This window comes from Pholis gunnellus, assembly GCF_910591455.1.
Source record: "Pholis gunnellus genome assembly, chromosome: 17".
Taxonomy (NCBI): domain Eukaryota; kingdom Metazoa; phylum Chordata; class Actinopteri; order Perciformes; family Pholidae; genus Pholis; species Pholis gunnellus.
This window is the reverse complement of record NC_136544.1, coordinates 20,953,339-20,978,479: the sequence shown is the minus strand read 5'-3', so window position 1 is coordinate 20,978,479 and position 25,141 is coordinate 20,953,339. Positions and strand designations below refer to the sequence as shown.

Here is a 25,141-nt window from a genome sequence, read left to right as displayed (position 1 = left end):
ATGAAGACGACGCGGAAATGTCGCGCGCTGCTGTCCGTGGGTCTGAACCTGGTGGCGCTGTTCTTCTCCACCACCGCCTTCATCACCACGTACTGGTGCGAGGGCACCCAGCGCGTCCCCAAGCCCAACTGCAGCAAGCAGCGGCGCCACAACTGCATCGACTACGGCGTGAACGAGACGGACCAGAACAAGGTGCACTACAGCTGGGAGACCGGGGACGACCGCTTCCTCTTCCGCCGCTTCCACACCGGCATCTGGTACTCGTGCGAGGAGAACATCCACGAGGCAGGTGGGCACATCGGTCCGGAGGGTCGTTACCTCACAAAACCAACGAGTTCGTGCAGTTAAAGACCACAGCAAGTTGTTCCAAAAATAAATCTTTTTTAAGACCAGAGCTTATAAAAGTGTGTGGAAGGCGCCTTTGGGACCAGTTTGGCTGTACGCACGAGGGAATTATTCAACATCTTGTGCGTCAGCTGCTGTTTGTTTTTCGTCCCCAGAAGTTTAGTTTCGTTTAAAGGCTTTTAAATCAGAGCACTTGTGATTCCGAGAGATTTCCCTCCTGAATAAAAGAAGATAATAAGATCGTAATCTCTGCGCGCAGAGCTCGAGCTCATCTCACTTAGTTTGTTCTGGTTTGGTTCCGTCCTCGTGTTCAGGAGCTTTATTGAGGTTGTTCTGGTGCGTTCATGGTGCTCGTAACACTGTGTTACTTCACTGTACTGTAAATTTAGGAGGAATTATTCCCAGCAAGGATGGAAACTACAGGCTTCTTAAAGAGCTGAAAGGATTAATCGATGATTTGATCTATATTAAATTAATTGGCAGCTATTTTTGTTTTAATCGCTTGAGTCATTTTTCAAGCAAAAATACCCAAAATGTTCTGGTTCCAGCTTCTCAAATATGACGATCCGTTGATTTTCTGTCTTCAGTTGGAATAAACTGGATATTTATTGTTTTTAGAAATGACTCTAAAGTCAAGATTTCACTATAATTAATAAATAAAATAACGGCAGCGGAAGTTTTTGTTATTTGCATCCCTGCATCGCTTAAATATTATTAAAGAATATTCATTTTTTGTTTTTATTATCAACAATCTCATGAAAAGCACCAAATTGACCAACGTGTTAGTCCGTCTCTAAATGCTGTTTGACTTCCTGTTTGTGTCTCAGCTATGAGCCCATTGGTTCCCACTGAAGACAGAAATCTCTAAAAACACAGATATATAGTTTCATCTTTAAAAAAACTCTCAGTAATCTCTTAAAACAGCTGTTTTAATTTAAAACTAACAGGAGGAAATAGTTTTGGGACTATTTTCAGCGGCGGATTAATACACATTTAGTCTGTTAGTTTCTGTTATTTGTCCATTTGAGAGGACGAAGCTGAACATGAACAGGATCTGTTGCTTCTGTTCTGCAACCAGAGAGAGTGTGTGTGTGTGTGTGTGTGTGTGTGTGTGTGTGTGTGTGTGTGTGTGTGTGTGTGTGTGTGTGTGTGTGTGTGTGTGTGTGTGTGTGTGTGTGTGGTTTGTAGTGGTCATGAATGTCTGAGGGTAAATAAACAGCTTAGTGAGACAGACAGAGGTAAAAGATAAAGACTCTGTGTGTTCTGTCCAGTTGAAGGTCTTGAAGGGGACATTCAAGGGAAGATGAAAATACAACGATAATGTCAGTTTTTTCGTGTTATCGCTGCACTAAACGCTGTCGTTTTGGGGATTGTTTAAAGAAAACGTGCTTTTCTATCCTGCCAGCAGGTTTTGGGGTTCAGAGGGTTAAAACCAGAGTTGGTCATCGTCTTCAAAAAGATTCTCTTTTGACAGCAATCAAGGAATGAAATGCTCTGACAGAAGATGAGCAGTATTCTACCCGTGCACTCATCACTCGGCTTAACAGCTGAGAGCGCCGACACGTTGGCTGTTTATGTTCATGATGATCATTTTGGGGGCGTGTCTTTGGAGGGAGGTCTGAAGAGACGGACGGTCAGTGTTGAAGACTTTCTCGTTAGATTTAGCGACTTTTGGAGCTGCTAGCTACTTTCATCCAAATACACAGCTTTGATTTGAAGGAGTACATTGACTGTAGTGAAGAGGTTTTTTGGTATATTATGCCTATTGGAACTGTGAGGATCGGCTCGTCTGAGAGAAACGAGCCGATCCTCAGCAAAGAGCCACAACAGCTGAGATTACTTCATTGCAGATGCTCGTCAATAACATTGCGCGAGAACGCGCAGCGGATCTAATGAACCCTGTTGATTCTGACTCCATGATCAACAGCTCAAACGTTTCAACCAATCACGTTTTATTTAGGCAGCACATTTCAAACAAATCAAATGCAATTCAAAGTGCTTAACAAACAATTAACAAGACAAAAACGTGTTTAGCTCCGTTACATTATATTCGTTTAGCCGATGCTTTTATCTAAAGTGATGCTCCACCAGCAACGTCAATAATCAAAGCTCTGTCTCCCAGGACTCTTCAGCACTTCCATAGTTCTTGTAACCCAAACCACAATCTTTTCCTAAACATAACTTAAGTATTTGTGTTGCCTCAACCTAACTGAGTTACAAAGTGAAATGTAAAGAAAATAAAAAACACCACGTGCACCAACAGCGTAAACAACACAAACTAAAACGAATCCACGTCTCTGAAAAAGCAGCGAGCAGATTAAAGTTGAACCACCTGCTGCCGGCTTAATCATCAGCTGATGAAGATTCAACGTCATCCTCAAACTCCACCTGCACCACATTTACCTCGTCAGCAGAGAAACGGGCCAACAGAGCGCAGCCACAGTCGTCACCATCATCACCATCATCACAGGTCCAACGTGAGCCAGAGCTCCGGTCTAATCAGCCTCAGTAACTGAACACACCTGTGTTGAGTTCAGGGCCTCTAAATGCAGAGGATTTATCAGAATTAGAAAACTCTCCATGAGGAAATATGGTGGATTTCCTGCGTCACTCCATGTTTGAATCCGCTGTTTGCTTTGTTTTGGAACAAGTTCAGAATGTGTGATGGTGACTGAAGCAAGTCTACAACGTTTGTACATAGTTTATAAATGTGGATGTTTGAGTTTATTGCACCGATAGAAGCGAGGCAGCTCGTTTGTTTTGCATCAAGTCTGTGACGATGGAGTTGATTTAATGGAGCAGACGTTTGTGGATTTTACTTCCAGTTTTGGTGATTTGAAAAATGAAAAGATGTCGAGCCAATTATTTAAATCCAGCTTCGATGATTGTTTATTTTGCTGATCGACTCGACTCTAAATGATCTCTTTTTCCTTTTTTAAAAACTGATTTGTGGTTGGTTGTTTTAATTCAGTCACCTTTTAAGGTCGTAATATGTTTTCATGCCAATTTCATCAGGACAAATTCATCTAATAATCATTTCATACAAAGACTGCCTGATATCAAATTAAGAAAAGGATGAAATGATCGAGTTTTTCACCCGAAAGACTGGTGTTTGTGTCCCACATCAAACCAAAAGTCAATGCAGATTCATTTTAAATTACAGATGTTATGTTATGTAACAAACTATAGTTGTTTTCACCCAAACCATGATCTTTTCTTTCCTAAACCAAAGTAGTTTTGAGACACGAATCTCTTTGGTTGAGACACGAGTCTCTTCAGCTGAAATCTTGATGAAACAGGTTTTTCACAATCAGTCTAAAGAATTGAACTCACAGCCTTCAGGCTGCTGAGCAGTTTCTCTTTCAGCTGAGCTACCAAGAATCTGTGAAACATTATTAATATTTCAAACAAAGCTCAAACTCGGGGGTTGTTGTGTTTGTTGCATCTTAATAGAAAAATCTATTATTTAAGGTCAGTTGAAAATACCTGAAAAATATTTTTTTTTATATATATTTTAAAATATTCATATAAAATAAATACCCATCAAGCTAGCTGGCTTACTAAGCTAGCTAGACCTTCTGGGCTCACTTTGACTTACTTGTACTCCGGTTTGTCCTCGTTGAAGTTGAAATTTCAGTAATTTGCAAGTTGAAGTCGGTGTGAAATTGAGACGAACGGAAATCGAGACGAACGGAAATCGAGGCGAACGGTTTTTGGCGGCGTTTGAAATTTTTGGTTTGTTGTTTGTTTGATCGGAGACATGAAATCACATACATTCATCACATTCATTCCTGTGTGGCGTACCTGTGGCGGGGATTGAACCCGCTGTGCCCCGTTGGTGGTCGGAGTCCTTGACCACTGGACCGTCTTCAGCGCTGCTAAATCCAGACAACCAGAGACAAAAAGACATCGCAGAAAATTCCTCTTCATCAACCTGCAGAGAAAGAAAGTTTACAGACTTCAGAATGAAACAGATTCACCTGAAACATGTTCACATGACAAACAGACAAAGTCTAACTCTTCTCTGTCAGACTCTGCATGTCATTCAGTGGCGTCATAGCTCAGATGACAGAGTGATTCCTCCACAGTGTGAAGCTTGTGGGTTCAAATCCCTTCTTCTCATTTTCATCTTTTCCTTTTTTTATCCCTTAAAAAACATTTAAACATTCAGATAATCAATTAAAAAACCCTTAAACCATTCAGATGATCCATTAAAAGCTTTAACCAGACATGTTAACAGTATAATATGCAGATGCGGGTCAAACGATCAACTCTATATCACATTTAAAGACTGACATTTAAAGTGATAACAAAAGCATTTTAAAATATTTATATAAAATAAATTAATAAACACCCATCAAGCTAGCTGGCTTACAAAGCTAGCTAGACCTTCTGGGCTCACTTTGACTTACTTGTACTCCGGTTTGTCCTCGTTGAAGTTGAAGTTGAAAATTCGGTAATTTGCAAGTTGAAGTCGGTGTGAAATTGAGACGAGCGGAAATCGAGCGAGACGAACGGTTTTTGGCGGCGTTTGAAATTTTTGGTTTGTTGTTTGTTTGATCGGAGACATGAAGTCGCATACATTCATACATTCATCACATTCATTCCTGTGTGGCGTACCTGTGGCGGGGATCGAACCCGCTGTGCCCCGTTGGTGGTCGGAGTCCTTGACCACTGGACCGTCTTCAGCGCTGCTAAATCCAGACAACCAGAGACAAAAAGACAACGCAGAAAATTCCTCTTCATCAACCTGCAGAGAAAGAAAGTTTACAGACTTCAGAATGAAACAGATTCACCTGAAACGTGTTCGCATGACAAACAGACAAAGTCTAACTCTTCTCTGTCGGACTCTGCATGTCATTCAGTGGCGTCATAGCTCAGATGACAGAGTGATTCCTCCACAGTGTGAAGGTTGTGGGTTCAAATCCCTTCTTCTCATTTTCATCTTTTCCTTTTGTTATCCCTTAAAAACCATTTAAACCATTCAGATAATCCATTAAAAGAATAATGTGTGTTTTTTAAAAGGTTGTGACCATTTCACGAACTTCTTTGAGATCATGTTGTAAAAAAAAGTGGTGGCACTATTTTTGCAACTTTATTTTTAATTTTAGCCAAACAACACCAATTCTGTCCAGTTGACTTTAGAGTTCATCCAGTCCACAATGTTTTGATGAAAACAAATAATTTTTTCTAGATTAAATAAATATAAAGTACCAGTGAGTTCCTCAGTGTCTTTATTATTTGTGGCTCTGCAGGATAAAGACGGTTTAGACGAGTAGTCATGTTAATCAACATTTTACAGTGCAACTCTCTCCTCATCCTCATTCATTTCTTCTTCTTCTTCTTCTTCTTCTTCTTCTTCTTCTTCTTCTTCTTCAGCAGTTTGTCTGAGAACCTCATTTTAAACCTCTTATGTTCGCTGTAAAGACGACAGGCCGCTCGTCCTCAGGAGCCGCCAGCCATCAAAAACTAATTTACTTCAGTAATTCACTGGGAATATGAAGCACTTTAGTCACTAAAATGGAAATTTAGAGACAATCAAAAGAAAATCTGTGAGGTTGAAGTCACGGAAGAAATGTTGCCGCCTCAGAGTTGATCACATTTTTGGGTCTTATTTTCATATTTATGTCATCATACATATCAGTAATGATAAACCTTTTAAACTACTTTATCTGGAGGTCAAACTGAAAGTAAACTACATTAAAATCATTGTTGTGTGAAACAGAATGAACACGACTTCAGTAGGTCAAAGTTGAAGCGGTGATGTCACCCGAACCTAACTAAGTATTTCATCATCTTTTCATAAACCTAACTGAAGTATTTCACAATGTACATACATTAATGTACTTGGTGCCGCTGTGTGTTTGTGAATAAGTGAAGGCACATCAAAGACATCATCCTATTGAGCCTAATCCGGCTGCATAATGCAGACTGTCTCCACCGGAGAAGTAACGCTACATTAATCGTTGTTTCACGAAAACCATTCATACTCATTACAGCTGCAATTAGCCCCGAATGACACGGGATCACTGATTAAACAGACTGCGGAGCTGCCGGCTGCAGGACGACGGAATAAAAAATGAGTTGAGGCTGTGAAAGAGGAGGAAACTTGAAACCACCTGAAGCCTCTTTAAAATGAATCCATTCCATTACAGCCTGATGGACTGGCAGCGTGATAACTGGGGATCTTTTTGAGGGGGTTAATTGACACATTAGAGCAGCGTTTTTGGAGGCGGAGGAATACTGATTGTGCTGTTAGTTAGTGCTGTCGCCAGGTCACAGACGAGCCCGCTCGCTCTTTAATTACATTTTAGATTCATGTCCTAATCAGACGGTGAGCCGCTCACCTTTTGGCCGTGGAACACTCTCACTGCAGCTCAGCGAGTCATGAACACATTCATCTGTTGCCTCCACTGTCTCCTCTCACTTCCCTCCAGTTTTAACCTTGGAAAAGATGAATTGTAATACTTCAGATGAGATTTCTGGGAAAGTATCTTGATAAATAGCATGCTGCATGTTTAACAGGGGAGCCAACTTTAAATTGTGATTATATTTTAATTTAGGGAAAGTTGAGGAACTTCAATAATTGTTTTTCACTTAGAATAAGAATAAAGATTGAAGACTGGATTGAAGGATCTGGGTCTGTCCACGGGGGACCGGTCTCTGCTGGAGGATCTGGGTCTGTCCACGGGGGACCGGTCTCTGCTGGAGGATCTGGGTCTGTCCACGGTGGACCGGTCTCTGCTGGAGGATCTGGGTCCGTAGTAGTAAGCACTGAGATCTTCCTGCTGGTGTGAAGTATAAAACCTCCTCTTAAGTTGTACGTAGTTTGGAAGTCGAACTCTCAAGACTCAATTCTTTTTTAGCCTCTGACTTCACTCATCCTCAGTATGTGGGAGATTAACCGAGTATCTTCATCTGTGGTTTGGGCGGTGAGTGTGTGTGTGTGTGTGTGCGAGGGCGCCGGTGTTCAGGCCGGTTATGGATGTTCCCGCCTGCTGCCAGTGACACCGCAGAGGCTGAGTTATGGCTCGTGTTGTAGCCGCCGATCTGTGACCTGCAGGGTCCCACTGAGCTCTGATCAACATTCTGCAGCCGCAGTGTGCCAGAAAATAATGTAATGAAAGCCAAGATGATTCTGCATTATGCAAAACACCCCACATTAATATTTTAAGCGACTAAAAGCAGCATAGCGTCATTATTAATTACAACTGTTGAGTGTGTTCCAGGTGTAGGGGCATAAATTTGATGAAGCCACTAAATATCAACACGGATGAGTTCAATAAACTTTCATACGGTTACTGTAAAAGTAGCTGATGCTACCGGCTGCTTTCAGGTAAATCCAACCTCCTGCTGACATGAAGCCTTAACCAGAGAAAACATATCACTTCTTCTTTTAAAAACACCATGCAAGAAATAAATCAGAAGAAGAAGATCCACAATATCAACTGCTGAATAATGCAAATGAAAAAGGAAAAATAATATAAAAAGTGTACTTCACCACACTAACATTTGCCAATTAGCACAAAGTAATGTCAAGGTGTTAGACTTCTAGTTTTTTCGTCATAAAGTATTAGCGACATTAAAAGATTGACCTCATGATTGCACAAGATAAAAAGTTAATGGTTTCCCAAAGTTATTAAAATTCATCTGAAGAGAACATGAAAGTCTGAACCAAACTTCATATCAATCATTCCAATAGTTCTTAAGACATTTATTTAAAACCCCAAAAAATAACCTCATTGTGGCACATGTGGAAAAGTCAGAGGTTCATCAAAGTCAGATGGTTTAGTCCTCTGGGGACCATGAATGTCTGTATGAAATTTCATGGCAATCCATGCAATAGTTCTTAAGAAATTTCATTCAAAAACACAAATGTGAACTTCATGGTGGCAGTGCAGGAAGAGTCAGAGTATGACCAAAGTCAGATGGGTTCATCTTCCAAGGAACATGAATGTCTGTGTGAAATTTCAAGGCAATCAATCTAAAACCTTTTGAGATATTTCATTGAAAACCACAAATGTGAGCCTCTTTGAGTGTGAGTGGAAAAGTCAGAGGATCACCAAAGTCTGATGGGTTCATCCGCTGAGGACCATGAATGTCTGTATGAAATTTCAAAGCTATCGATTAAATAGTTATAAGTGAACCTCATGGAGACACTAAAGGAAAAGTTGAAAGAATCACCAAAGTCAGACGGGTTCGTCCGCTGAGGACCATGAATGTCTGTACTCGCTGACGTAGCAAGTTGATGAAATGTTTTCTCGTGTTTCTTTGTGTTTGAACCAAACACCTTGATGGTGTTTTGTGGTGCAAATGTTGCTGACTTCCTTGAAGGCATTGCACATTTTGGTATTCGTTTCAACGAGTGCTGATACTGGAATAGCTCATTGTATCGACTGTGGCTGAGTGGAGAGGAGGGCCGTCTTTCAATCATAGGGTTGGCGGTTCAAACCCTGGCTCCAGCGCTTGCATGTCGATGTGTCCTTGAGCAAGACACTTAACCCCAAAATTGCTCCCGTAGCTGTGCCTACGGTATGAAAGCATCTGAATTGTAAGTCGCTTTGGATAAAAGCATCTGCTAAATGACTGTAACGTAATATCACTGTTTACTAGCCTGATGCATTAATTGCTAATATTCGGTGTGACACTAAAGCTTGTTTCCTCCTTTTCTCTCCACCTTGTGCATTAAATTTCATCCTCTTCTTCTTCTCATTAATCACGTCATCCTCTCTTCCGTCCTTCCTCCCCTCCCTCCTCCTCTGCTTCTTTCCAAACTGATTTCACCTTGTGCTCTTTACCTCTTTTCCTCTTTACATCCCCTTCTTCCACTCCTCTTCATCTCCCCCTCTCTCTCTCAGGTGAGAAGTGTCGGAGCTTCATTGATCTGGCCCCGGCGTCGGAGAGAGGTGAGTAATGGCCATCATTAGGCGTCGTCGCCACTCCCCGCCGCTCCCCACCTGTTCGTTAGGCCCGGAGAAAACCATGGAAAAAACTACCTGCTAGTTCAATACAGGCACAAAGTTTTTCTGAGGAATCTGTTGTTGTCATTTTATCCAAGCGAGATGAGACGGACCTCGCTTCAGTCGAGAGAGGTGTTGCCGTTTTTGTGACGTGTCCTTAAAAGTAAATTAAACCAATGCCATGGTTAATGACTTCTGAGCATCAGCTCCCAAAACAAGAAAGGACAGTTGAAATTTAAAGTGAGAAGACGGACGATTTCTAAGACAGATTGTGGTCTAGAGTGTCGGAATTGTTTTTTTGTCAAGCAAATATAAAAATAGTTGATTTTAGCAACAAGTCCTCCAAATTGAATGCCTCATTTCTAGCTGCCCTTCAGTCTGACACGTGGATCTATCGGCTGGATGACATCATTTGTCTTTGTCCTCCAAAACCTCAACCTTCGGTTCTGCCGAGTCGATGCTTAACGTCTTAAAGCTGCATTCTCTCTAGTGTCCACCAGGGGGCGACTCCTCTGGTTGTATAGAAGTCTATGAGAAAATGACTCTACTTCTCTCTTGATTTATTACCTTAGTAAACATTGTAAACATGAGTTTATGGTCTCAATCTCTAGTTTCAAGTCTTCTTCAATACAGCATGATGTTCATTTAGTAAATGATGGTCCATTTAGAGTCACACAGACCATAAAGCAGGGGATGCTTTAGGGGCGGGGCTACACAGTGATTGACAGGTCTCTACCAGAGACGTATACGGCGTCTCTACGTCACTCCTCCTCAGTCCAGATATGGTCACTTCTGTTCATTGGTCGCAAAAAAAACCAAGATGGCGAAATCATCGAACTCGAGGCTTCATAACATTCTATGGTTGGCTCCCATGTTAAAGTTCAATGACCCCGACCTCCTTCCTAAAGCCACTAGAAGTCTTTGTCACTACGTAAAGAAATGTCTCTTTGGGGCATTTGCTGAATTGATGCTTTTTGCTTTTCTTAGGACCGTCTCAGTTTTAGGCATTTGAACAAAACACCCATGCTGTTATTTAATTAGTTTAGCCTCTGTAAACACCAACTGTCCAGACTGTACAGGAGCAGACTGCTCTGCTGCTTTCCTGTTTGTCCTCAGCTCAGAGGACAGAAAGAAGGTGAGGCTGGAGTCGGCCTTAAAGGTACAGTGTGTAGCATTTAGGGGATCTATCGGCAAAAATGGAATTTAATATTAGGAAGTATGTTTTCTTTAGTGTATAGTCACCCGAAAATAAGAATCTTTGTGTTTTCTTTACCTTAGAATGAGCCGTTAATATCTACGAACAAACCAAACTCAAATTTTCTGCATTTGCCACCGTAGTCCTCCTACATGCTTGGCATACGGGAGAAGTTTCAGTTGGTTGCAATCTGCGATCGACCCGCTAGATGGCGCCAAATACTACACACTGGCCCTTTAAGGCGTCAGTAATCTTACTAGTGGCAAAAGGGTCTTTTGGTGTTCTGAAACCTGCATTGTTTTGTCAGTTGAGTTTGTTTTCAAGACCATGATACAGCAGTCGTCCTTTGGTTGGTTCTGCAGGTGGGAACACGATTCGACTTCGATCTGACCCAAATTCAAAGCGTACTCTGCAGGTTTGAGCTCTCGTAGCCAGGTGCGCTTTGCATGCTGGGATGAAGATGGCTGATAATTGGGCCGATGGGATTTCTTTTTCAGGACCTTCTTGCTGTTTTTAGAGCGAATATTCTCACGTAAACTCTGATGTTGTATGTCTCCATCAAGAATGTACCGAACAGGATTATCAGATGAACACGTGTCTTCGTTACATCTCTTATTACCGGTATGTTACCTTCATGAATGAATTCATTTCCTCTCAGCAGGCTTTGCTGACTCAGCACAGTCGATACGCGTCAGTCTTGTTTTTAAATCATAAAAGTAATTTACATTTTTTGGACCAAAACACAACAGCATTTCTTTTAATTTTGTATGTATTCTTCTTTATTACTACATGTTTTTGTCATCATTAATGTTTAATAAGTTGTTTGCTTTGGCTTTTATTACTTCTCCTTTTTATTTGTTTTTTAATAGGATCCCTTATGCAAAACAATATATATTTGTATGCATCATGAGCTGGAGCTCCTCCACATTCCTCCTAACTGCAGATGAGAGCAGGTTTCTTCTTATCCTGCAGCTCATAAAAGGAATATTTGAGCGTCCAGAAGAAAGGGAATATTTGGAGCATGTGGGCGTAGCTTCTCTAATTCGCTGGTTCATGCAGAGCAGGTAGTTAATAATGAAAGTTCTGCCAGGGTTTTGTCTGTTAATGCCATCTGGAGGGAAGAGCAGGGGTGTTTAGCACGGAGCGGCGGTGGATGATATGATGTATCGAGCGGGGCGACCTTGCCTCTCACACAAGGAGACAATATGTTAATCTGCCTTCCTTTGAGCCTTAACATGCTCACTGCTGTGTTTCCTAACACACAGCTGCTCCTCGCTCAGATCCAAGTTCGTTCTCAATGAAAACCTCAACAAATAAACAAACAAGAAAACACTCCAGAGTGGTCACGAGTGCAAAAGTCCCCGAGCAGAACCAGACGCCAACTGGCTTTATTGGCCATGTATGTGTACGCATACATGGAATTTGTCTCCGGTTTCCACTCCGCTCTCAATGTACATACACTATTTTACAATAAACAAGAAAAAAAGGGCAGTACAATATTCAATACAATATAATATAAGATTTGTCTTATTATTTATTAACCACCCAATCTCTCTCTTCACTACTGCAGTATGCAACTCATGTGTTTTATATATTTAGTGTTTTGACTGAAAGCAAACCCAGTTTTTAACCTGATTAAATAGTTTTTTGGGCCACTTCACATATTATGAAGTACTTTTTGGTGAAAGTGGTAGAAACCAGTACACAACAAACACAGTGGCCCAATCCCAACGTCCCCCCTCACAGACTCACGGACTTTGAGGCCGTCCCGCTGTCAAATCATCGAGTGTTTGAGGATCTCTGGCAGACATTTTGAGCCCTTTATGAACCCTTTCGGTGTGCTGACTTAGCATAAGGGAATTACCCACAAGTCATAGCGACGTTAAACACGGGGTAACCAGTGGACGCATGGAGACGTAAAAAAAAAGGTAAACAAAGAGGACGGATCAGTGTGTTCAGCCTGGAGTATTACATCTACACAGAAACATTAAGGGTTAAAGATGGAACAAAAAATAAACATGAAATCAGAGAATATTTATTTATTTATTCATCAAATATTAGATTTTGTCATTTGTGAATTGTTCTGTGTGCATTTGCAATTCTTGAGACTTATCTGACCCCATACAATTTGTCTGAGTTTTTTACACCACAAATAAAAGCATCAACCAATCACGTCAGACATATCGAATGGTTTCTGCACGGGATACGTTGAATTTTAACATTTTTGAACCAAAAACAAGTTTCGTGAATACGTTTCATATCAGCCTCGTATTATGGTGCAATAACACTCAATGCTATTGGCTGATTTAGGCAGTAAAACTACAACATTTTCACCCAGCGACTGAGCTGCAAGTCAAACTAAAGGAAGAGGGAATGGCAGCGAGTTACGTTTGTATTTGTTTTTTGTCTTTAATAATACAACAGCTGTGTAAGAAATAGAAAAGTCGATTGAAGACAAACTCGAGGTCACAGTAAGAAGTGTTTAAAGTCTTCTCGTGGCCGCGTTTGTTCACCTCAATGAAGAGTAAACACTACAGTCGAAGCAGAAAACTCTCTAAATATAATTCAATAAAAGCCAGGATGACATTAAACCAGCATGTATTATACACTGCATGAATTAAATCCTCTTTAATTTCACTTAGCGATAATACGATGAACTAATTAGTCCTTTAAACCCTGAATTTGTATATCTCTGGTTGAAATGAAGCCATTTAAAGACGGTTTCAGTCTGAGCTCAAAACTTTTTATAAACTTCATTATTTAATGAATTACTCCTGAAATTAATTGAAATAAAAAGCAGTAGTGACATCGTCGAAATCATTAGTTGGAGCCCTAATTCTATTCACTAGAAGTTATTAAAATGAATCCTCTGATTTCATTTTACATCCTAAATCCACCGTTTAATAAATGAATCTATAATCTTGTTACTGAGGTTCCCTGTGAGTCTAAATCTTAATAAATCTGCTTTCTTGACACGGAAATGTTTTGAGAAAACCCTGAAAGATGGAGTCAAACACAGAAACAGGTTGACATCATGCTTCACGGACACACACACACACACACACACACACACTCTGAGAGTAATTAAAGTTGTAATTATACGAGGCTCGGTCTGATGAGTTCCTTCCTTCCTGTTATCAGCTCCTATTTGCTGTTTAATGAAGTCTCACTCTGCCCCGTCTGCTGATACATATTCAATAAGGTCAATATTGTTGCATTGTGAGTTTCCCTTAAAGGCATTTTACAAACACAGGAACTTGTTTCCAACAACTGGCTGGAAATTAAAAGCTGCAGCTAACTAGAAAGTGGAGCGTGAGGTTAGTGACTCAGACTTCATTAAAACTGTGATTATTAGGACGAGGTTGTTGTTGGGAACGGCATTAGTTGGCTTAAAGATGGCCGCCTGATGAAAAGTCACCAAAGTTGTGACGGTTCATCCTGAGGGGAACATGAATGATGAGTCATCACGATCCGTCCAATAGTTGTTGAGATATCTCAGTGTGGACAGACGGACGTTATATAGAGAACACGCCGCCGGCGGCAGAGCGTGTTCTACCAAAGAAAACAACCATCAGGATGGAAACGCCGCTCAGTGTTTGCCATCCTGAAGGTTTCAGCTGCAGGTTTGTAGTTTCTGCTTCAGATGATCTGAGCAGCCGTCACATTCGTTTCTGCACCTTGACATCGTAAAGTGGTTAGTGCTGCTTTTATCACTGATGCCCCCCCCCCAGCAGGTTTCTGCTCATCCTCTCTCTCTTCTCTCCTGCTTCTGTTCTGCAGCTTTGTTGCTTACCATGAAATATGATATAATATATCTTTATACAAGATTTCGCCTGTTTCAGAACCATCTGAAGTCTGCTGTCACGCTGCATTCATGGTCTAATGGGAAACACTGTATTTATGAGCTTTCTACTGAAAGTCCCAGCTCATATATTGTAAATACTGTACTTAAACAGTTGTTAGTTTAATACTTGGGCCAAATCTAAATTATTAATCAGTTACATAGTTGATTGCTTCTGATTGGATGGCTTTACAGATGTTTCCTAGCACAGTGTTCACATCACTAAAGTCTTTATCGGTGTCATTTCTCCGGTGTTTTAAAGCGGTACTTTTGTCCGCGTCGCTGACGCAAAAGACAGCCGGATCGCTTTCCGTTTTTAAATCCGAGCCTTTAATAACACAGTGCTCTGATGAAGGCAGATTTAAACACAGGGTTGTGATAATAAGCAGGCAGGTTTTGGTTACAAACCGAACGTCGGTCTGAAACCTTCTCAAGTCCCGGAGCTCTTCTTCATGGAGTGGACGCCTTTACCTCGGTTTTTAATCATTCCCTCTTCACATTATTTGCCTCCTCCGTCAATGTCGCTCTGTTCTGCAGTTCCTTCCCCCCCCCAACCTTTATTAACAACACATTAATAATACAACACATATTACTGTGGTTGTTCCACCATCCAGGGGCGTCAATATCAGGCGGCAAGCTCCTGTTCTGAAAAGTGTCTAAAACCTGCATTCTCTCTAATGTCCACCAGGGGGCGACTCCTCTGATTGTATAGAAGTCTATGAGAAAATGACTCTACTTTTATTGTCCCGGGAGATCGTAGCTAGTGGCAGTGAAAGTGAGGCTGATAGGGAACCAATGTAAAAGCAGATGGTGTCATTAATCTACAGCCATTAAACTATGCGATCAACATTCAATTCATAATGATACGTTAAAGCAAAACTTGTCTATTGACACTTTAAGTTTGAATTAACACTGAAAGTTAGAAAGAAATTTAAACTTAAACTTAGAGACCAATTTAAACCCCATTGCAGGTCTGTTGATAATGTGCTATTTTAAACAGATTTCTGGCTCTGGTCATGTGGTTTGATGCTTTCTTTACCCTTTAAAACATAATCCCTCCGGACATTTCACATCATCTGCCAAAGTTCTGTTAGTTGTTTCCAGAATAAAACAACCTGATGGAGCTGCACAGGTCTGGAACAAACATCATGAGAATGTTCAATAAATATTCTCTTTCCCATTTATTTTTCTTCTTTTTTAATTATATCATTATATTCTGTTATTACACTCAATGTCTTGTATGAAACATACAATTGTGCGTGACACAAACATTGTGATAAACTTTGGCTGTTCAGGGATCCTGTAGCTCCCCGAAACTCCCCGAAAAACTCAGCGTGAAGGTCGCAGAGAATCCTGTTTAATTCTTTAATTTAAAGTGTAGACTTTTCACGAGGAGCTTCTGCCTTTTAGAAGTGATAAATGTGGAGAGCTGTGTGAGTGTGAGAGTGGATCCTGAGGGCAGCTTCGCTTTACAGGATGACAACTCCTCTCTGCTTTAAAGATGTTCACATTTCCAGAGCGCCAAGAAGCACAAAAAGGTTGTAAAACGTGTTCATCATCCTGCGTAATGTCTCTCTGCTCTGATGGGATTTTTCTTTTTTTTTATGTACAGCCCTGTTATGACCAGAGGGCTCCTTTTCGACACAGCACAGAGCCAATCAGTGTGTGTCAAACAGGCAGGTGGTGAAATCAAACACACCTCCCCCCCTTTACCACGATCAGAAACGAATGCTTCACCTTGTTTTGAGCTCAAAGAGAAGAGATGTATCATCGTCCTCCGAAGATTCATCAGAGTCTCATCGCTAGTTTCAGAATAAATGGACGGACAATTGAACGTCCTCAGTTTGTGCCCGGAGGACAAAAATACAACAAAAATGGAAATCGAATATCCACATTTTTATGAAAGCATGATAGAGAAAAGTCTGCTTGTAGAGCACATTCAAGAGGGAAAAGAATAAAAAGAGTAATACAGACTTGATAACATGAAGATGTAATATAATTCAGATCCAATACTGCAGTAGAAATACTACCACTCTGTGAAAATACTCCACGACAAGTAAAAGTCCTAAAGCATTGATTGTTCAGTAAAATGTTTTCCTGTTATATCTGATGCTTCTGGATTAATATTCCAGCTGCATTAATGTTAATCCTTTATATCCTGTTGGTTAGTTTAATCTACATCAATGCATCATATTCTATAAAATCATCACACGTTTGTAGCGTCTCTGTCCTGTGAGAACCTCGTCTCTCTGAAAAGAACAAACTGATTTCAGCTTTGTGACGATGCATTTTCCAGCTGATCCGAGAGGCTTTTAAAGAGTTCATTTAGCTGAAGAAGTAGGAGGATGTTCTCAACACATGAAGGTTTTTAAGATGATAGTATGCCGACTTTGTTACTGATGTGTGGTGGCTAAAGGTGGTTAAAGTTGAAAGATTTTGGGGTTTTAATAGCGTTGCACCAAAAACGATTATTTCAGTTTTGTCTGCGTTGAGCTGAAGGAAGTTCAGCCACATTCGATCACCGATTTGTTCAATGCATATATGATCTGACAGACTGTAATTGTTCGGGGACAGAGACGGGTAAATGTGTGTGTCGTCTGCATAATAGTGAGTTGATTTTAGTTTTGTTTGTCAAATGGAAGCAAGTAAATATTACGTGAAAGAGGCCCAAGGATACAGCTGTGGATGAACATTTGTGAACATCTTCATTAGAAACATTCTATTATCATAAAGTAAGAGACAAAAAAACAGAACATAGCGAATATTTTTCAATAATGTGTCGTAAAATACATTTGATTGAGTTTTTTAAATGGAGGAAATTAACAAAATGCAGAAACTATAGATTCTAAGCTTTATGTTCGTGTAAGAAAATCCCGCCGTGAACGGTCAACAATGTGTTGGACGTGGAACAAATATTAACGAGCAACTTCGGGTCGTTAAATATCCGTTTTCACGGCGTTCTTTTGTGATTTCCTGGATAACGTGTTCGGGTACATCGCTATTACTCATGTCCGAGTGGCTGAGCTCGCGTCCTGAACTTTATGTTACGTTTGTTGTGAAGAGCCGGTCCGGAGGCGGAGCTATCAGAGGCGGGGCAGGAAGTGGGAGGGGCCTGGCTTGATTAGAGCCTATATAGAGGGATGGATTTCAGGTGGGAGCCCTTTTGACAGAACCCTGGGCTCTCTACTGGAAGCAATGGTTTGTCTGAGTCAATATATATGAAAAGCAGCATAGATTGTGCCAGCCTCACCCTACCACCTGTCTACAATAAACCACATCCTGAATGGAGAAAATTCTACAACCTTTGTTGTTTAATTTGCGTTTGGACAGAGCCTCGTTAACTGTACTGCCCTGTTTCCAGTCTTTATGCTAAGCTAAGCTAACTGGCTGCAGGCTCCAGCTACATATTGTACATGCAGATCTTCAATTTTCTTATCTCACTCTTTGCAGGAATGTTGAACAATTTTTTTTTAAACGAGACCTTAAATTATTATTTGGCAACCTGCCAGACTCAGGTCCAGGGTCTGGTCCAGGATTCAGGTCTTGGTTCTTTGGTGAGAGCTCAAGAACAAGTAACAAAACAGTCCCCATGCTTTTATTTGCACCCACAACCTAACAGTACCTGTATCATTTACATTGGCGAGTCTCGGCTCAGTTTAAAGAGTTTAAGCTGTTTGAACTTCAAAAGAAGGACCGCAAATGCGAGAATCAAACGAATGTCTTTCGTTTGATTCTTCATCTTTATTCCCTGATCTCATGTGAGAAACCAGAACTTCCTGCTCATTTTCCATTAAAGTGTGGAGACGTGTGATAAGACGTCGTCACACACTGACGCATTGAGAAGTTTGGCATGTTTTGTTAAATGATAAAAGGAGTTTTGTGCGTGTATTACTTTGTTCAGTTTCTTCTGAACAGTAATTTGACGAACGACCTCCTCCCGTCTGAAATCTCCTCAGCACAGATTTCCTGGTTCTTCAGCAGGTCTCTGTGATTCGTTTTTCTCTCTGAGCAGCGAGTAGAAAAGCTTCAGATGTTTGACAAATAAAACTCTGACCTCCAGAGTCCAGAAGCTCTTTCAACACGACTTTGTGCTTCTCTTTTTGTGAACTTCTGCGTTCAGTTTGTGTGTCGAGAGATCAAAAAAAAGGGAAAATATAGTCAGAACAAGAGGAACGCTATATCCCACAAGTCATTGCTGCATTCGGTTAAATGTGTTTCCTACAGAAGGTTTTCATTTGAGAATGTTTTAAGTCGTAATGCTGAACATTGTTTAAGGGAAAGTAATTCAAAACATGTTAATAACTAACCAACACGTCTATCTGAACCATTAAATAAACCGTCAGAGAAGAAGGTTATGTTTCTTTGTTTTAGTTTTTCATGAAACAAAACAAATAAAAACTGAAGAGGAAGAACCGGCGTCGGTGGAGGTCTTTTCTCTCACCGAGTGTCTTTCTACTCCGCGTCGCTACGACCGTCAAGCTTTCCATCCTCGATGATTTTGAACTCAGATTCTTAGTTGCAATAGCAGATTTAAACAGCTGAGCTGATTTTAAATGACATTTTCTAATAAAATCGGTTATTCAATCATTCAGCTTCTTGTTTCTAATCAGCAACCTTCCAGACAACTTCACTGCACATCATATATCGGAGGGGAAACCAGAAGTCAACATTAACTTATTTTGATTTATTATAGATTGTGTGTGTTTTTGCTGTGATGTTGGTTTTCATGCAGACATTTCTCTCAGTCCAACACAATTTTTCTCACATGGGAGACAATGAAGTAACATCAGCATTGGTTGAAAACGTTCCTCTCTGGCTGATTCTTTAATGTTTCTGACGCATTTTAAAAGCAGAACTCAGTAAAAGCGGTCGCACGTCTGCACTTGATGGCTACTTGAAGCCTTTAAAACACTCACCATCCTCACCAGTTCATGCTGCTGTTCTGGTTCTGCAGGACTGTATCATAAAGAAACATGCACGTTCACACTGTTAGTTCACTGCTATCGTAAACCCGACTTGTAAACAAGCAGGTCAGGAGGTTTGCTTTATGCTTTAATGTTCCTATTCCAGCTGTGTGTGTGTGTGTGTTGCAGGTGTGTTGTGGCTGTCCGTGGTGTCCGAGGTGCTCTACATCCTGCTGCTGGTGGTCGGCTTCAGCCTGATGTGTCTCGAGCTTTTCCACTCCAGCAACGTCATCGACGGACTCAAGCTCAACGCCTTCGCCGCCGTCTTCACCGTGCTGTCCGGTAAGACGTTTTAATTAAAGACACACAGAAAGAGGATTTCTCTCGTCCCGGTGTTTTTTTGGAAGTAGGTGACAGACGGACGTCACGTTCCTCTGACACACTTCTCCATCCAGAGGTGGCCTGAGGATCAGCAGGCAGACTGATGCAGATCTGTGAGCGGTCGTCCAGGGTCAGAGGTTATCCCCTGGAAGCCTTTTGATCTGATGGATTGTAGGATTTTTTTTCTCCAAACTTATGTTAAACCTCTTACATCAGAAGTTGGCTCTGTGTGCACCGTGTCGCACGCTGCCCTCCTCCTCTTCCTCCTCCTCCTCCTCTTCCTCCTCCTCTTCCTCACTGATTCTTCACTGATTCTTTTTGAAAGCGTCGCTGACAATTCCTGTTCTTTACCCGTCACTTCACAGGGGACAGAATTAAAACACAGTTTGTGATGCTAATGAAAGTCCTTTAAGTTTGTTCACCATATATATTTAAAATGTTCTTATATTCTATTTTTAAATGAAGTCTGATACTATTACACTTCTACCGTTACGTACCAAATCACCGAGCCAAATTCCTTGTATGTGTAACGTTCTATGATATAATAATCCTGAAGGGAATTCTTGTGCCAGATATTAATCAAAGATTACAACTGAATAATAAGAAAAAAGCATAAAAATATAAACATATACAAACAGACGCATGGCGGACTCCGCCACCAACAGGAAACAATTGTATACAAAGAGGTAATTAATGGACTTATATACACAAATACTGGGCATAAATTAAAATCATAACCAAAATAATTATAGCTGTAATTATGTTGAACCAAATCGTGTTGTCAGTCACAGTCCGGCCTGATTTAGTTTGAACCAATGCGATGTGATATTGCGAGAGTAGAATCACAACTAACAATTTATTTGATTAGCGACGTAACATTTTTACCATAAAATTAAGATATATAGATAAAGATATATATATATAGATATAGATATATATAGATAAAGCCTTCATTGATTCAGTTGTTGCAGCAGCACAAGGACAGAAATAATTACAGATAAATCCAGAAAGTAACAGAAATCATTTTAAATAAAAATGGGAATATAAGTATAAAAATAAACTATATAAGAGCAATTAAAGAGTTAAAAGGTAAAAGTGACAGTGGTTTGATCAAAAGCAGTAGAGTCATAATACTACGTGTTTGTCTCTTTTAATATAGAACTATAATAGAACTATTAAATGGTATATAATGTAATAAAAACAATATAACAATCAAACGTGGAGTGAAATCTGTTTGCTCCAGACAGCAGCTAAATGTAAAATAGAATAAAATACTGTGGAATAAATAATAATAAAAATAAATAATCATGAAACAATGAAGACCGAATGAGTTTCAGAAAACTGAAACAAACTTAGTGCTTCATATAATATAACCTATCCTATGAATGATGGTGGATGGATGGTATTTATGTGTTATAAATGATGAGTTGTGAGTTATGGAGGTGAACGTCGGTGGTTCAGGAGCCCAGATGGCCTCGAGGGAAGAAGCTCCTCCTCCTCCTCATCTGTTTTGGCCTTGAGGCAGCACCACTTGATGTGTTGATGGAAGTCTTTTATGATCCACGTCAGCATGTGAGAGTTCACATCTGAAGGTGCGTTCAGGGAACCCGTAGTGTCTAAACCAGCGCTGCCTGTCAGGACGCTCTCCACGGTGCAGGAGTAGAAAGACTTGAAGGCGTCGGAGGTTTGAGACGCTGACGAGTTCTCTTCTCCGAGGTGATGTTGAGACGACCGAGATCAGTGCAGACATTTAACATAATGTAGTCAAATATACTCATCACTGCAAAAAGTGATGGTATCAAACTGCTGTTTATCTCTGCCTAGTAATAGGAAATGATGGTCCATTTAGAGTCAAATCGACCATAAAGCAGGGTATTCTGTACACAGGGATTGACAGGCCGCTACCAGAGCCGCCTGATGGACGGGCAGATTGTTTTTTGCAACCAGTGAACAGGAAATGACAGTAGCCCCGCCCTAAAGCATCCCCTGCTTTATGGTCTGTGTGACTCTAAATGGACCATCATTTACTAAATGAACATCATGCTGTATTGAAGAAGACTTGAAACTAGAGATTGAGACCATAAACTCATGTTTACAATGTTTACTGAGGTAATAAATCAAGAGAGAAGTAGAGTCATTTTCTCATAGACTTCTATACAACCAGAGGAGTCGCCCCCTGGTGGACATTAGAGAGAATGCAGCTTTAACACATTGAGCTTTGGCTTCACTTTAAAGAAACAGAGGTTGCCGCCTGGGGGAAACAGTTTGCTCACTTTTTTTTGTTTTGGATGGTATGCTAGGCTAACAGCTAACGGTACTACCAGAACTGAGTACATCACCGCCACGGAGCCGCTGCTACATGTCTTGTAAGACGCTTGTTTCTGAGTTTGAATTAAGTGTTTTTTACGACGCCGTACCGCCCATTGTTTGTATTTAATAACAGATTGTCTGACACACCTGATGGAGATCTGCACTCCACTGACTGCACCATCAACATTAGTGACAGGTAACATTAAAGCTAAAATGTACACAGCCAACAAGACAGTGAAGCAGGTGAATGACCTTGTGTATTTACTTGCATGTGACACACACACAAACACACAATTCTAAGAAATCTGTCATGGTGTTAAGGTCGAGGAGAAACGATGCTCTCTTTACGGCGAACTGTAAATCTGGAGCAGCTGAGTTTTATTTACAGTGGCATGATGCGTCTCACACACACACACACACACACTCACACTGATTACAAACACAGACACGTGGCTCTGACCCATCACACACTTCCACGTGACACACACACACACACACACACACACACAGGGTAGTGATGTATAACCGCTGCATTAATGTCATTCTCTCTCATTTACTCATTTACACTGTGGGCTTTGTGGGCTTTTTGATTTACTGTATGTTTATGAAGGATTGTATCCCTATTCCTAATTGATCGAGTGTCTCACGTTGAATCAATTGGTGCAGTGTGATGACTAATTATTACGTTACATGTGCTCTGATTTATCACTGATAAAACGTTGAGCTGTGGCTTCCAGGTGAAGTGATTAACTGCTGTTTGGTTAATGGTAATCGACCGTTGGCTCGGCCCATTTTGGATTTAGTTTGATGTATAAAATGTTGCCTATAATGATGTGTGTGTGTTGCAGGTCTTCTGGGTATGGTGGCCCACATGATGTACACTCAGGTGTTCCAGATCACAGTCAGTCTAGGTCCTGAAGACTGGAGGCCTCACAGCTGGGACTACGGCTGGTCCTTCTGGTCAGTCACACACACACACACACACACACACACACACACACACACATCATTTGAATCAAACCTATTGTCTAAAGGCCCCTGCGTTATTACTAAAGGACAATTGTTCACTTGTTTTAAAATGTCAGAATAATCATCCACAAAATCACACCGACGGCGGGTAAACAAATACCCATAAAGCATCTGTTCAGGCTGTTGGTGTGATCGCGGTGTGTTGAGGTGCACGGGGAGCTTTTTGTTTCCTCTGATAATCAACCAGACAACACGTGAAGCACCTCGACCTGTTCTGCTGCCGTCTGATCTCACGTCGCTCATCAGTGGATCGAGGAGATAATCTGAAGAGAGACAACCGAGCACTTTACGGACGTCTCGTCCTCGCTGCCTCAGAACGTCTTTCTTTACTTTAGAAACGTTATATCCGCTGATGAAGGTCATGTGAGACGCTCAAAGGCTCCAGAACAGCTACTAAATGGACCTCGAGGGGAAATCGTTAACGTCCTTTCTGCTGTTTGCGAGGTCACCGATGTGCTTTGAGCCCCAATAATGACAACATTAGTACCATTAGTAGCATTAAATAGTATCATTAAATATGGATTACAAATAGTGATATAAAACAATAAAAGACATCAAATGCAAAAAAAATCTCCACTTCAGCAGCTCTTACACACACCAAACGTTACACGTTCATTCCTCTCTATGTGCTGAAGGTTCACACATCACTCACACACTCATTTATACAACATTTTACTACTAAAAACATGGAGATTCAATTATTTTTTTACGACTGTTGATATTATTATCTGATTTATGGAGTGACACAAAGATATATCCAAAATTCCCAGTAAAAACCTTCTAATGTTCAGATTTATGATCTGGAAATGTATGAAAATTAGCACATATTTAATAAGATAATGCCTCAATTACAAATTTAAATATAACTTTTTTAGAAAACTTGTAATACAAAAAATGATTGCCTTCATGTAAGTTTCTATCAGATACATTTTTTTAGTGTCTCCCGATAAGAAAATAAGAATAAAATGTGACGACAGAAGGAAATAAATATCAGGAACGAGAACCTGCTGAAAGGAGATTTTCTCCGTCAGTCGTTGGAGTGAAGGCTGCTCGTTGAAACACCTCGAGGGAGTCGCTCAGGATCGTCAAAGTGGAATAAAATCAGCCGCAGTGATGAATCTCAAGGCCAAAATGCTCCTTGAGGACGAATACAAAATGTGAATTTTAAGCTCTTTAGCTTCATTTACAGCCTGAGAAAACAGCCGACACACTAATCACCTCGATAATAAATCATCCGTTAAACTGCGTCGTACTTTGTATCAGAAAAACAAAGTCGTTACAATAGTTATTTAGTTGTGTCGTCGCCTGATGTTTATCGGTTTGATGTATGTTTTGGTGATACTTCTTGATTTATTGTAATGTTATCCTCTTTCTTGTGTTAGACTGTGAACACATTGAGAGACAATAATAGAATAGATATTTCACAGATTAATTCTTTGGGGGACATGAATCTCTGTCCAAAATTTCTCGGCAATCTCTCCAATTATTACAAAGACGTTTCACTCAAAACCACAACTGACAACCTCACGGTCAAAGGATCACTAAAGCTAGCGGGTGTTATTGTCTGGGGAAGAAGTGGAAGCATTGACCTGCTGTTGGTGATAAAGGAAACATTAATAGGAGATCACCAAAGTCTTTAGAATTAATTCTCTGGGGGACATGAATATCTGTCAAAAGTTCTCAGCAATCGGTCCAATAGTTGCCGAGATATTTCTGATATTTAAGTCTGGACTAAAGTGGCGGATCAACCACCAGCCATCCATAGAGCCACATGAGTATTCACTGCCTCTTCTTCTTCTTCTTCTTCTTCTCCAGCATGGCCTGGGGTTCCTTCACCTGCTGCATGGCCGCCTCCGTCACCACCCTCAACTCCTACACCAAGACGGTGATCGAGTTCAGACACAAGCGCAAGCTGTTCGAGCAGGGCCTGCGCGAGGAGCAGAACTACCTGGACCAGGAGGCCTTCCACTACTTCCAGGACCGCTCCCTCCAGTCCATCTCCAGCACCGTGGAGGTCTACCCGGGCCACGGCGGCGCCAGAGCCGGGCTCGTCGTCGGGGGCCCGGTTCCCGGTCCCGGTCCGGGTCCTGGCCCCGGGCGAGGAAAGATGAGAGGCACGTCGGCCTCCATAGACCTGGGGGAGAACACAGACTCGCTGGGGGAGGAGCAGTGCTGA

General features: G+C 41.0%; 1 protein-coding gene across 1 annotated transcript; it reads left to right on the top strand.

Moving 5' to 3' along the window:
• gsg1l (gsg1-like) lies at positions 1–25,141 on the top strand (the record flags this gene model as incomplete). Its single annotated transcript, XM_079177031.1, has 5 exons — positions 1–289; positions 9,204–9,251; positions 19,435–19,587; positions 22,785–22,896; positions 24,781–25,141. The coding sequence occupies 5 exons, from the start codon at positions 1–3 to the stop codon at positions 25,139–25,141; spliced, it is 963 nt and encodes a 320-aa protein (XP_079033157.1).